General features: G+C 63.8%; 1 protein-coding gene across 2 annotated transcripts in view; it reads left to right on the top strand.

Annotated features, from left to right (window-relative positions):
* LOC101687288 (maestro heat-like repeat family member 5) overlaps positions 1-12,903 on the top strand; it is a 67,015-nt gene that overhangs the window by 47,737 nt on the left and 6,375 nt on the right. For both annotated transcript variants that reach the window (XM_045078198.1, XM_013051813.2), the window contains exons 20-24: positions 3,777-3,936; positions 4,670-4,851; positions 10,875-11,012; positions 11,385-11,499; positions 12,280-12,423. In XM_045078198.1, the coding sequence (XP_044934133.1) occupies positions 3,777-3,936; positions 4,670-4,851; positions 10,875-11,012; positions 11,385-11,499; positions 12,280-12,423 (739 nt within the window). The remainder of the gene's footprint in view (positions 1-3,776; positions 3,937-4,669; positions 4,852-10,874; positions 11,013-11,384; positions 11,500-12,279; positions 12,424-12,903) is intronic.

Genomic DNA, 12,903 nt, shown 5'->3' with positions numbered 1-12,903 from the left:
CGCCTCACGCTCCTGCCAGGATGTTTTTGAGAGACCTCGGTCCACATTGCATCCACGCGTAGTCCCGACTTTCTAACCACTCGTTAAAATGTCACCCGCCTGACGCACAAATCGATCGTGAGGTTTCCAACGAAATCACGGTGCTGAGCGGTTGGTTGGCCGTTGGAGCACCGTCTTCGGTGACCTGTGCGTCGAGGACCCAACACATCCTTCTACTGGGACGTCCCTCCTCCTCTTACCCACTCCCAGGAACTTCTGGGCACAAGCCTCTCCCGACTGCGTGGAAAGCCTCTCCTGGAAGGCACTCTGCAGCTTGTCTTTTCACTCCCTGAATCTGCCTCTCGATGAAACGGAGCGCAGGTCCGGTCCTTCCCGCGCAGGATCCTACAGAAGTTCTGCTGACTGATTGCCTTCCGAACTCGGGTCCCAGCCGCCCGATAAGTGAGACAGGTGTGCACGTGAGGCTGGGCTCCTGTTCTGTGTAGTGGCCGGCATCCTTCAGTGACAAGCCCGGCCTGTGCCCGAAGCTCGGGAGGCTCCGTGCCTGCCAGCGAAGCGCCCGTGGGCGGGGGTCTTCGTCTGGGCTCAGCCCCGCTCCACTCGCCTGTCCCCCTGCTGACACCCAAGGTCCTAATTCTTGTAGCATCACTCGGGCTCTCAGCACCTGATACAGAACGGCCCCCTGCTCCTTCCTCGACACCTGCCCAGTGGCTCTCGGTCCTGCGCATCTCGCATTTCTACGTGGACTTACACTTGGCTTGCCAAGTTGTCTTTCTTTTTCTCCCGTGTTTCTCATTTACCCTTTGGGGGTGACTTTGCTGGGTCAGCCCCCAGCTGCCCACCACTGGCGTAGGTACGACCCACGGCGTGTCACGCTGGCTCCTTTCAGTAATGGAATCCGCGCCGGCGAGACAGCCTCTTGCACGAGCGCTGGGATCTCGGTCATGCCCTCCAGCTGGGGACAGGGCTGAGCGCCGCCGGTCCCAGACCCCGCGCCCCCTCCACCCACGCTCACCCCCCTCCATTTCTTTTTCATTTTACTGTCCCTAAACACATTCCTAAAAGTACGTTCTCGAAGTTTTCGCCATTGTGCTACGGGGGCCGGTGTCCCCGGTCGTCCTCGGAAAGGCGCTTCCTCCCGGTGCTAACCCAGACCTTGAGGGGCAGGCTGTCCGTCAGGACATAAACCCAGCAGCACCCACTTTTCTTTCCTTAGTAAGATGTCAAGTGTCTCTTCCCAGCCCTTCTATTTTGAATTAATAGGCTTTCTTTTTCGGAGCAGTTGTGGTTCATAGAAGAATCAGCAGAACGCCGCGTCCCGCCGCTGCCCCCCTGCTAGCATCCGCTGCTGTCCCCCCGATGGCACCCGGCGCAGGCCGCTGGGTTGGCTCCCGCTGGGGGACCATTCTGAGGCGTCGTCATCAACGAGAGCCCGCGGCGAGGTGGGGCTCGGCCTGGCGCCGACCGTCCATCCCGCGGGCTCAGACGGGGCGCAGTCCGTGCACCACTCACCTGTCCTCCAGAGCAGCGCCACTGCCCGAAATCCCTCCCGCCCTCCCGACCACTCACAGCCGCCGATCGTCTACCTGCCTCCACGCTTTCGCCTTTTCCAGAATGTCGCAGACGTGGAGCCGTACAGTACGGGGCCTTTCCCTCCGGCTTCTAGTCCTCGGCGATACGCGTTTCGGGTTCCTCCGTGTCCTACCCGGGCTGCCCTCCCAGCTCCCGGCTGCCCCGGGTCCGCCTCCTGCCAGTCCCTCCTGCCTCCGGTCTCTCAGGACAGGGCTCGGGCCCCAGAGCTCCCCTCACTTACACTCATCTCCCCGTGGCCGCCTCCATTCCCGCGGCTCTAAGTATCCCCTATACAGACACCTGCCCCCCCCCCGAGTGTTCTCCCCCGCCAGACGGCAGCACGTGAATGTCGGGCAGGTGTTCCGCACCGGACACACCTGGGCCACGCCGCTGGCTGTCCCCGTAACACTGTCCTCTTGGGGGCTTCCCCACGCCGATGCCATCCGCCCGGCTTCTCAAACCAGAGCTCTCGGGCCACCTGGACTGTCCCCTCCACACCCAGACCTACGCGCAGGGAGCCCTACGGCTCCAGCGGCCCCGCCCCACAGCCCGTCAGGCCATCACAGGCTCACACGGAGTCCCAGCAGCCAGAGGGAGGCTTCAGAGATAAGTCGGGCCGCGTCTCTCTGCTGCTACAGACGGTCCCGTGGCCCCGTGTCATTCAAAGTCAAGGCGAAAACTTTACCGTGGCCGACAAGGTTGTGGCCTGGCCCCACAGCCTCGCTGTCCTCCTCGGCCAGCCGCACTCTCTCCACTGCATCCCCGGCCCCTCCTGCCGGCCCCGAGCACACCAGCATCGGCTCTGGGTCGGGGCCGGAAGGCTCTCCCCACCCCAGAGTGGCGCGGCTCCCTGCTTACCGCCTCAGGTCTTTGCTCATGTCCCTTCTGGGTAAAGGCTTCCCAGCCGTCCCACAAAAAACCTGACCGCAGCCCAGATGCACCCTCCTGCCGCCCCCCCCAACGCCCCCCTTCACTGATCCCCCCCTCCCCTCCCCCGCTTTACACACTTAGTCCCACACCCTTGTTTGCTGGCTGAGTCGAGCCATAGGGGTCACTCCCACACAGACAAGGACTTGGCCGGTCCTGTCACTGCTCTGTTCCCAAGCGGGCTGCCCACGCGGGACAGGGCTCAGCACCCACATGCCAGCAGAGCAAAGGAGAAGCCGGGGCCCCTGGTCGCCCTCGCTGCTGGAGAAGCATGTCCCCTAGGCTTCTCAACGCAGGCTTCGCCCCCGGAGACCTGCCCACTGTCTCACAGCCAGGGCGGCACAGCAGGGACTCGGGCCCGGGACCTTCCGACAGCAGAGGCCCCACTCTACAGTTGCAGAGCAGCTGTGCACCCCCGGCCCAGGGTCTGTCCTAAACCTGGGGTGGGGCTTCTCCAGGCCCCAGCTGTGGCTTCCCAGTCCCCACCCCCCGCTTCTCCAGCCCCTTCCACCCAGCACTCGGCCCCAAAGACCACCACCTAGCACAGAAAACAGAGGGCCATCAGGAGCCCCAAAGTCCCTGCCTCCCCGGGACTCACAGGCCATGTCCACGCACCAAGTGGAAAGGCCACAGGACTGGGCAGGCCTGGCCTCCAGCCCCAGCTCCCCGGTCACAAGGCAGGGTCCGATCAGTCCTCAGTTTCCCCATCTGCAAAATGAGCACAAGGACACTGTAAAGCTCTCTGCACATGGTGATGGCCCCACTTGGCCTGGGGTGGACCCAGGAGCTGGACTCCAGCAAAGCCAGGCTAGGAGGAGGCAGCCGGGCAGGCCTCCAGGTACACGAGCTGAAGGCTGAGCAGGGCAGGCCTGGTGGGGAGGCTCTCAGCGCGGGCAGCAATGGCAGACGTGGAGGCCCAGAGGCAGGAGAGGACAGAGGGCAGTGGCCAGCTGCGGGGGTGCTGTCCACGCCTAGCAGCCACCGAGGGTGACCAGGAGTCTAGAGCTGAGGTACAGGGAGCCTGGAGGACAGACCCCAGAAGCGGGGGGACCCAGGTGCCTGGACCAGGGCAACTGGCCTGCCATCTCCCGCCTGTCCCATGGGCCACACACACATCTGTCCCTGCTGCCCATTCTCTCCTCCAGTGCCCCCCCCAGGGGCCTCCCACGCCCAGGGGAATCCAGCCCAGCCTCCTCCCTTGGCTCCTGAGGCCCTGGAGGTCTGCTGGGGCAGCTGAGCGCGAGCAGGGCCGTCCTCATGACCCCCTTTGCCTGCAGCCACGCCTTCCGCTTGTGGAGGGCCCTGGGGACCGAGCAGCCCGTGAGCCGCCTGGTCCTGGCCATGCTACTGGACTGGCTGCGGGAGCGGCCACTGCCCGCCGGGGCCAGAAACGGCAGCCCCCAGCCCAAGGACCAGCCCTGGCTGCGCTCGCTGGCTGTGAGTGTGCTACCTCGCTTTCCCCCGGGCTGACACACCCCCAGCCCAAAAGCCCCCGAGCAGCAGCCAGAGCCCCCCAGAGCCCCTCCCCGCCCGGAGCCCCCCAGACACGCTGCCGCCCGAGCACAGGTGCGTGATGGCCGAACGTGGAAGCGGAGGGCACCCCCACCCGTCTCCAAGCCTGGCCCTCGGCCTTCCCCTGAGCACCCCCAGCCCCACACTGACGCAGGCCCCTCCTGCCCGAAACCACACAGCAGCATGGGCTCAGCAGGGCGGCCGCCTCCGTGTCCCACCACACCCCCAGCCCGGGCCTGCGCTTGTCATGACCGCCCAGTGCTGCCCCCACCCCAAGAACATTCTGGCCTGTGTGCTCTGATGGGCGCAGGAAGCCTCGGGGCTGCTGCCCAGTAGCTCTGCCTTCGGGGGCCATCTGTCCCCCGCTGTCCCTTGTCACAGACCTCTGTGCTGCTGTCCCACAGGGAGCACACCACTCGGCCTTGCCACCAGGGTTCCGGAGCATGGCCTGGACACGGACGGACGGCAGACAGAGCGGGCGGGTGGGGGTGGCTGGCGACCCAGGGCATGCTGGGAGGGAGGGCCCAGGATGATCTGTGGGTCGGGAAGGGAGCCGAGAGGGCCAAGGTCCCCGGAGGGACATCTCAGAGATACAGCCCTGGTCCTGGAGGCTGGGACAGGACGGGGAGGCCGGCCAGACACTCTCCTGCCCCGACAGGCCATGAGCACCCTGCACGAGCTGCAGTTCACCCGGGAGTTCCAGAAGGCGGTGCGAGAGGCCCACCCCGAGCTGCTGCTGGCCCTCCTCACCCAGCTGCACTACGTCTTGGAGCTGAACCTGCCAGAGGGGCCCCGGCCCGGCCAGGAGGCCCCGGAGACAGCCCCACCCAGCCCGCAGAGGTAAGGACAGACGCAGGCTCCCGTGGCAGGCACAGGGGCCGAGACAGGTACAAGCCTCCTGGGGCCGACAGCGCCGCAGCACCCGGTGGCCGACAGCTGCATGCACCTGCGGTCTCGGCTCTGAGGCCTCAAGTCCAAGCACACGGTGCGGCGGGGCCACGCTCCCTCTGAAGCCTTAGGGGAGGACACGCCTGGCCGCCGCCTCTGCTGGTGCTCCGACTTGCAGACGGCGCCTCCCCCTCTGCCCCCTCCCCACCTGCCGTTCTCCCCTGCGTGTTTCGGTCCCGGTTTCCCTTTCACGTAAGGACACGGGTCACTGGCTTAGGGCCACCCTCTTGGTCGCATCCTAACTCGACTCCAGCTGCAAAGATCCTGTTTCCAAATAAGGTCACATTCACAGGTACAGACGGGGTTTAGGACGTGGACAGAGCTTTTGAGGGACACACGATTCAACCCCTGAACGCCCTCGTGGCCAGCGCAGCCATCAGCACAGAGGGACCCAGGGAAGGTGTAGGGCCTGTTTCCACACTCCTGGAGGGGCGCCTGGCGGCAGAAACACCTGCCGGCCTGTGCGGACTTCACGGGACAGCGCTTGCCGTTCTCCCGGAACGTGGTCCTGGCAGGAATTCTGCGAGACGATGCTGCCTCCCCGTTGCGCACGTAAGGAGACCAAGGCTCAGAGAAGGTCAGAGCCTTTCCCCGAGACACACAGCACGCCCATGAGCTGTGGAGCTAGAGTGTGTGGAACGGCAGGGCGGCCCTGGGGCCACTGCGGAGTCCCACCTGGGTCCCCTTGTGCATGGCTCTGACCCTGGTGCCTTTTTGCTCTGATGGGACCCCTGCGGCCTCTGCCCCTCCCCCGCCCGTGCAGCGCGGACGAGACCCCGGAGGAGGCTGCACTCGGCCACCGTTCCGGCCGGCCGCCTTGTCCCCCCTCCGCGCCAGGTAACATTGTTAGAAATCCAACAAGCTGGGCTTTAAAACCACGGGCCGACTCCTTCCATGTGTTTGTATTATGCTGTGCTTCACGAGATTTGTCAGTCATAACAGCTCTCCCCAAGGCGCGTCCCGGGGAAGAAAAACGTCACTTTCTCATATTGCTTCTGAATTTGAATGTGCGTAAATTTCCTTTTTTATTCAGCTCAACCATGCAAAAGGCATGAATCTTCCTTAATAAGCTAATAAAACGTTCTCCTCCCAGAACGTCCGTAGGAGGGCTGGAAGGGAGCCGCACTGAGCCATGTCCGTCCGTCTGCTCCCCGCCAGCCCTGCTGCCCACATGGGCCCAGCCTCCCAGTCGCCCGCCCTGGCCTCCCTCCACCCCAGGCTCACTCGCCTGCCCTCCACGCTGCAGCCCAGATCCCGTTCACGATATGTCTGTGGCCCCAGGCCTCCCTGCCCCTCCCCACAGAGATCAGAAAGAGCCAGATCCTTCCCGTGGCCCAGAGGCCTCTCTCGCTCTAGCTCCCTGTCGCCCCCACGACCTCCCTTCCCGCCACACAGCCCTCACGCGCACTTTCTGCTCCAGCCTCGGAGGTTTCCTGTTTCTTAAACCCAGCGTGCTCCTGCCTCAGGGCCTTTGCACTTCCTGTTCCCTCTTCCTGGAACGCTCTTCCCCTGGACAGCCTCACCACCTGACTCTCTCCGAACCTTCTCTAACGGGTGGTGCTACTCCCACTCGGCTGTTCCCTTCCCAAGGCCAGCGCTGCCGAACAGTGGTTGCCTGCACCCTGCGGAATGGAAACTCCCAGGGAGCACAGGTGTCCGTCTGTCTGTCTCACTGGGTTCCCATAGACAGCACAGGTGTCCGTCTGTCTCACTGGGCTACCTTGGGAATCTTTTGCTCCAGCAGGCGGAATGGACATGCTCAAGCAGTACACACCCTCTCCCTCCCCTACCTCAGCCACCAGGCCTCTCTCTGAATGAGTCCTGTCCAGGGGGGAGGGATGGTCCCAGCAACTGAGGGACAGACTCTCACCCCAGGCAGAGTCCGTTGGTTCTGACGGGCCTGTCTTCGATCACATGCTCATCTCTGTGCAACCACCTGGGCGCAGGATGGCGTGGGGCTCTCATTGCCCAGCCTGGGCTCCCATACCGCCCCCAGAGCAGGGACAGGACCTGGGTCCCACCTGGCCCAGAGGGAAACCACAGAGGCCCGAAGGAAGGGCAGGCCAGCCGGCAGCAACGACAGCAGACGCTCGGGGGTGGTGGCGAGGTTGGCGGCCGCTCCCCAGGACTCAGAAGGCACCGTCATGCGGGTGGATCCCTGCCGTCTAGGCTCTGGTGCCTGGCGGCTGTGGCACCATCTAGGCGTCAAGGCCAAGGGAGGGATCTGGGCCCCCACTGCTGAGAGTCCTCCTGTCTTGTGGATGCCCTTGGCCATGTGGGGAGGGCCCTCTCTGGACGCTGGGTGGTGGCCCAGTGAGCCTTGAGGCAGGCTCAGACCACTCTTAGGGCTCCGAGGTCCCCAGCATCCTGCAGAGCTGGGCTGGCCTCTGGGACCAGCCAGTGGGGGTTGGGCACGACACGCCCCCCCACCCCCCAGGGGGCTGTGAAAGCTTGGCCAGCCCTGCCTGGGTGACCCTCCCCTTCCTTTGCATCTTTGACGACCAGAGCCCCTTTCTCTAGAGACAGTAACTGCTTCAGTCCGCTCTCAGCCAGGTCCTCCCCCAGGCAATGTCCATCCTGCCCCACAAAGGGGGCATTCCTTTAGTTTCTGACTAGTTTCTTCACGAACTGACTCTCTAATTCTCACGGAGCACCTGATTTCTCTTTAATTCTCATGGAGTGTCCGATTTCTCCTTATTTCAGACACTCTTTTGGACAGCTTAGAAGTACAACCAACATATTTTCCTTTTGGCCCTGGCTGCCAGGAAGCTCATATTTAAAGTTAATTTTCAGTACCTCCCTAGAATGACTCATACTTCCTTTTTGCTTCTCATCTCCTAATTCCTTGTCTTTTTAAACTTAAAGCTTTAAAAATAAACCTAAAGCTTTATTTTTAAAGATTTCTTTAATTTAAAACACTATTCACAGTCCTGGATTCGGACACTTGACAAGGAACCAACAAGCAATTAGTAATGATACGCTGTCCGGGCCTGGATCTGAGATCTAAGACCTCATCCCAACCTGCTCCATGAGCACTCTGTCTGGTTTGGGGCGGGGGGGGGGGGGGTCTCTGCCCACACGCTGTGAGGGTCAGGAGACTTGGTGGACTGGGCAGCCTCTGTTCTGGACCCACCTTGATGAGTTACCCTGGACAAGCAGCCAATACTCCAGGCCTCGGCGAAGGCAAAAGTTTCTATTGCATGACTCCAGCCCCAGGATCTTGTCCTTTTGCCCAGTGGGGACCCTGGACTCTGCGGGGAGGTGTGTCTCCCCAGTGAGATGAGCAAGGACTCCTGAGCAGGAAGGGGCCAACGTGGCACCCTGTCCCAGCCTCTGACCTCTCTTACCACCCCCGGGTCCCCGCAGCCCTGCCCAGACCTGCCTCTTCTCCTGACCCACCATCCCTTGGTCCCTGGCCTCAGCCATGCTCCACGCTCCCTGTACCTCTTGGAGGAAAGGAAAAGTAGGACTGACGGACAGCCCTCCTTGTCAGCTGTGGAGGGCTGCTGTGCCCTCAGGTCAGCACTCAGCTGTGGAGGGCTGCTGTGCCCTCAGGTCAGCACTCAGCGCCCCAGCCCGCACTGATCACCAGAGATGGGTCCCTTCGCCTGGGCGCTCACAGCCCCGTGAAAATGCAGACGGGGGTCAGGGGATGGCCCGGTGATAGACGGACAGATGACACACCCCTGAGAGTCACCACCTCCACAAAGGATGACCCGGAGCACCCTCTGCCCCCGCCGTGTGGTCCCTGAGGACCAAACATCCTAGCTGAGCCCCGACTGATGGTTGAAGTCCGGGGGAGCGGAGGGCAGGGAGCCTTTGTGGGGGAGACACGAGGGAGGGAACAGAAATGAGGCCTCAGAGTCCGTCTCCACACCAGAACAGTGGGGAGCCACGGAGGGCTCTGTGCAGAGGGAGTGGCAGGGGCTGATCAGCACTGGGGATGGGCGGCCAGAGGGGGCCGTGGACACTCCTGAGAGTGCATCTGGACTCCAGGCTGGGCCTCTTGTCTGCACGGCATTGCTGGGGACAGCCGTGGCCGGTCCTCAGGGCGTCGGCAGGTCAGACGGACGATGCCCAGTTTGCCCTGCTCGGCGCCCACCTAGGCTTCGCGCACCTGCACCCTTCCTACTCCCCTCAGCTCGTCCCCACACGCAGTCAGGGTGGCAGGTGCAGGCGACGCAGGAAACCCTCACACGCGGAATGATGGTGGGGGTGTAAAATGGCGCAGCCGCTGCGGAAAACAGGGGGGCCGTTCCTCGAAACGTCTAACAGAGAATCACTGTGCGCAGTGAGCAGCAGGAGGAGGCGGCGGGGAGAAGAGGGTGGCCCGGCCGTCCCTGGGGCAGGCGTCGCTGGGAGAGGCTGGGGAGGGCAGCCCTGGAACCCGCACACCCAGGCTCGCGCTCAAGGGCCTCCGTGGACAGCTGGTCTGGGGGCTGCGTGGATTTCGGGCCGCACGTGTGTCTGGGCATCGCCAGGCGTCCTGGCTGGAGGAGGTTCCAGATTTCAGGGTCCTCTGGCCGTGCCGATCCACCCGAGAGTGCCCAAGTCGGCCAAACGCCGTCTTCCCAGAGCCCTGGTGTGGTTGCTGGGGCAAGGCGACCCTGCACGCGGATGGTCTGGGCGCCCACGTCCCAGGAGCTTCCAAGGGTCAACACGGAAGGGACAGCGCGCTACTGAGCCCTGATGTCCCCTTCTCCCGAAACTGTGGTCACTCTAGCTGAGGCCTGTGCCCTGGAAAATGCTGCTTCTCAGGGGCCTCTCTCAGGGTGACATTTGGGGTTGACGCCGCCAGGGACCCTGATACCGTGGAACTCCGTCCCTTGACCCTATGTGTAGCTCAGAATCATGCCTGGTCCCAGCTGATGGCCTCATCCTGGGACCCGACTCACACATACCTGGCGACTCGACCCGTCACGGGAAGCTGGGCAGATGTGACCCAGCACAGGGTGACCGGGAAGGGGGAACAGGCCACTGAGGGGGGCCGCCCTGCTATCCCGGGGCCTGTGTTCTGGGGTCCTGTCCTTGCGTCCTGCCTGCAGAGCCGGGGACAGCCCTGGGCCCGTGACCAGAACATCAGGCCGGCTTGGAGCCAAGGACCGAGCTGCCCTGGCAGGGCCGTGTGGCCAGGGCAGGGCCCTCGTGCCTCTGGCAGCGACGAGCATGTGGTCAGGCCTCACTTTGTCTCTGGCATCCTTTCCTGGGTGCACACGTGCCTGGGACCAGTGGAGACTGTGTCCCCTGCGTGGTGTCCGGGAGGCGATGCACACTGCCCCGGGCTCCCGTGGTGCCGGACGCCCAGCCCTCCTCTTTCCTCCCTGCAGCACCCTCTTCGGGTTCTCAGCCCCACATTTTTTTTTAAATTTTATTTTATTTGACAGAAACCACAGGTAGGCAGAGAGGCAGGCAGAGAGAAGGGGAGCAGTCTCCCTGCTGAGCAGAGAGCCCGATGCGGGACTCGATCCCAGGACCCTGAGATCATGACATGAGCCAAAGGCAGAGGCTTTAACCTACGGAGCCACCCAGGAGCCCCCTCAGCCCCACATTTAAACAGCACCATCCCCCCAGCCTCAGCCAGGACCCTCTCTACCCTGTGACACGGGACCCCCAGCCCTGTCCCCAGAGCTGCGGCCTCAGAAAGCCCTCCATGGACGCCACCGGGTGTCCCCTGAGATGCTCAGACACATCTCACACTGCCTGTGCCCCAGGCCGATCTCACAGCTTCCCACAGTGCCCCCCGCTCCTCAAGGGGTGCCCTCTGCATTCCGGCCCCAGCCACTGACCTAGAGCCCAGGCCCGGAGGCTGAAGGGGCTCCTGCTGCCCCTCCCCCAGCACAGCCCCCACCCATGCCAGGCCTCCCCCCTGCCCCAGGAGGGGCTGGCCCAGTGACCGCGCCCCTGACCCCCTGCAGCATGTCCCTGGAAGCACTGAAAAGCCTGCTGTCCACCACGGGGCACTGGCAGGACTTCGCGCTCCTGGAGCTGCAGGACGCCTGGAAGCTCTTCACCACCATCCACACCTACCCGCAGGGCGTGGGTCTCCTCGCCAGGTAGGAGTGGGGCCAGGCAGGGGCAGGGCCTGACCCAGGCCACCGCCTGTCCCGGAAGCTGGGTGTACTGACCACGGTGGCCACCAGGGTGCACCCGTGAGCACAGCCCCAAACGCTCCCGTGCGCCCCAGCACCGGGAGCCTGCGGGGACAGGAGTCAGGCCACCAGGGGCCGGCCGCTTGGCCTCCCACACATCCAGCCCAAGTCTGGAAGCCAGTGGGTGGCCAGGAGGTACAGAGGGGGATCCCACACTCCCAGCAATGGGCACCCACTCAGACGCAGCCCCCGCTGGGCCCGGCTGTCATGGCCGGTAGACTCCGGGCCGCACCCCCACACCCAGGCCCTGGCCCTGCCCTCCTCCCCTCGCCCCAGGGCCATGGTGCAGAACCGCTGCCAACAGATCAAGGCAGTGACCAGCCAGCTGCTGCCCAGCCTGCAGAGCAAGGAGGAACGGGAGAGGAAGGTGGCCATCCTCATCCTCACCGAGGTACGGCCTGGGCAGGGAGAGGGGAGCCCCTCAGACACAGGCTTTTCCTCCTGCTGCCTCCGTGCCCCCATCAGGACCTTCTCTGGACGGAGGCCCCTCCGGACGGCCCCTCCTACCCCGTCCATCCCCCTTCTGGCTCCAGGGCGGTCCACAGTCTGGAGCTCCTGGCTGGGTCCCCACTTCTCAGGCTCCCGTCAGCCTGTGGCCTGGGCGAACTGTCCCCACCTCTCTCTCTTCTCCCGGGCCCGACCCCTACAGAGCTGGTCCGTCGGGCAGACTGAGCTCAGGTCCGCCCCAGGGACAGGGAAGCCAAGAAAGCCCTGGTTAAAACAGGAGAGGCGCAGGGGTCCAGCAGGTGTTGCCCTGAGGCGAGGGCCACGGTGGGGCTCATGAGGTGGGGCTCAAAACGCCTGAAAGCCCCACGCCGCTCCTCACCCCACCCACCAGCAGGAACGTCTGAGCCACCCTCCACAGGGCTCTGTCCCCAGCTGTCCCATGGGCCCAGCCACAGCTGCACATGGGCCCTAGCCTTGCTGTGTGACATCAGGCAAGGCCCTTCTCCCTCTGGGCCTTGGTTTCCCCAGATGTACTTAGAAAAGTTGAACCAGCATGGAGATGGGTTTCAAACCCGTGTTAACCGAGACACCCAGAGAGTGCTGGTAACCATCCTCCGAAAACCCCTGCTGGACCCTGGCCCTCAAGCCTGGCCCCCAGATGCAGATGGAGCTCCCTATGAGAACGTGGCAGGCCTGACCTGCCCGCCCTTGGGGACGACCCCAGTTCCTCTACAGCCCCACCATGCTGGAGGTGCTCCCCAGACAGGCTGCCCAGACCACGCTGGCCCGAAGCCTCAGGGACCCCAGCCCCGAGGTCCGCGTGTTGAGCCTGCAGGGCCTAGGAAACATCCTTTTCCACCCAGAGAAGGTAAGGGCCGGGGAGGGGGGTGTTGTCGCTGTCACACACCCGCCCCACCAGAGCAGCTGGTGCATGGAGTACAGACAGGCCTACTGGGTTGGAATCCTGGCTCTGTCCCTTTCCGCAGTGTAGCTGGGAAAACAGGACCCCCCCCCCGGGCCTCAGTGTCCTCATCTGTAGAATGGGCTTGGTGATGGCCTCTCGGCAGGGTTCTGGGAGGGGTAAAGTGTCTACTCCCCTGGGACGTGTCTCCTTCCATACCCAGCAGAGAGATGGTGCTATTGCAGACCTCCAGGGGCCAAGGAGGGGGGTCACCAGGAGTCACCCAAGCCTGGCCGCAGAGGGGAACTTCCCCTGAGAATCTCGGGGCCCAGGCCTCTCCTCTGCTGGTGGCCCATTTCCCCATCCCCCTCCAACCCCCACATCACTGGAACAGCCCCCGTCCCATGAGGAGCAGCAGGGGGCGTTAGCAAAGTGCCCCAGGCCACT

This window comes from Mustela putorius, unplaced genomic scaffold (assembly GCF_011764305.1).
Source record: "Mustela putorius furo isolate JIRA1106 unplaced genomic scaffold, ASM1176430v1.1 tig00000228_pilon_pilon_pilon, whole genome shotgun sequence".
Taxonomy (NCBI): domain Eukaryota; kingdom Metazoa; phylum Chordata; class Mammalia; order Carnivora; family Mustelidae; genus Mustela; species Mustela putorius.
This window is presented reverse-complemented; position numbering and strand designations above follow the sequence as displayed.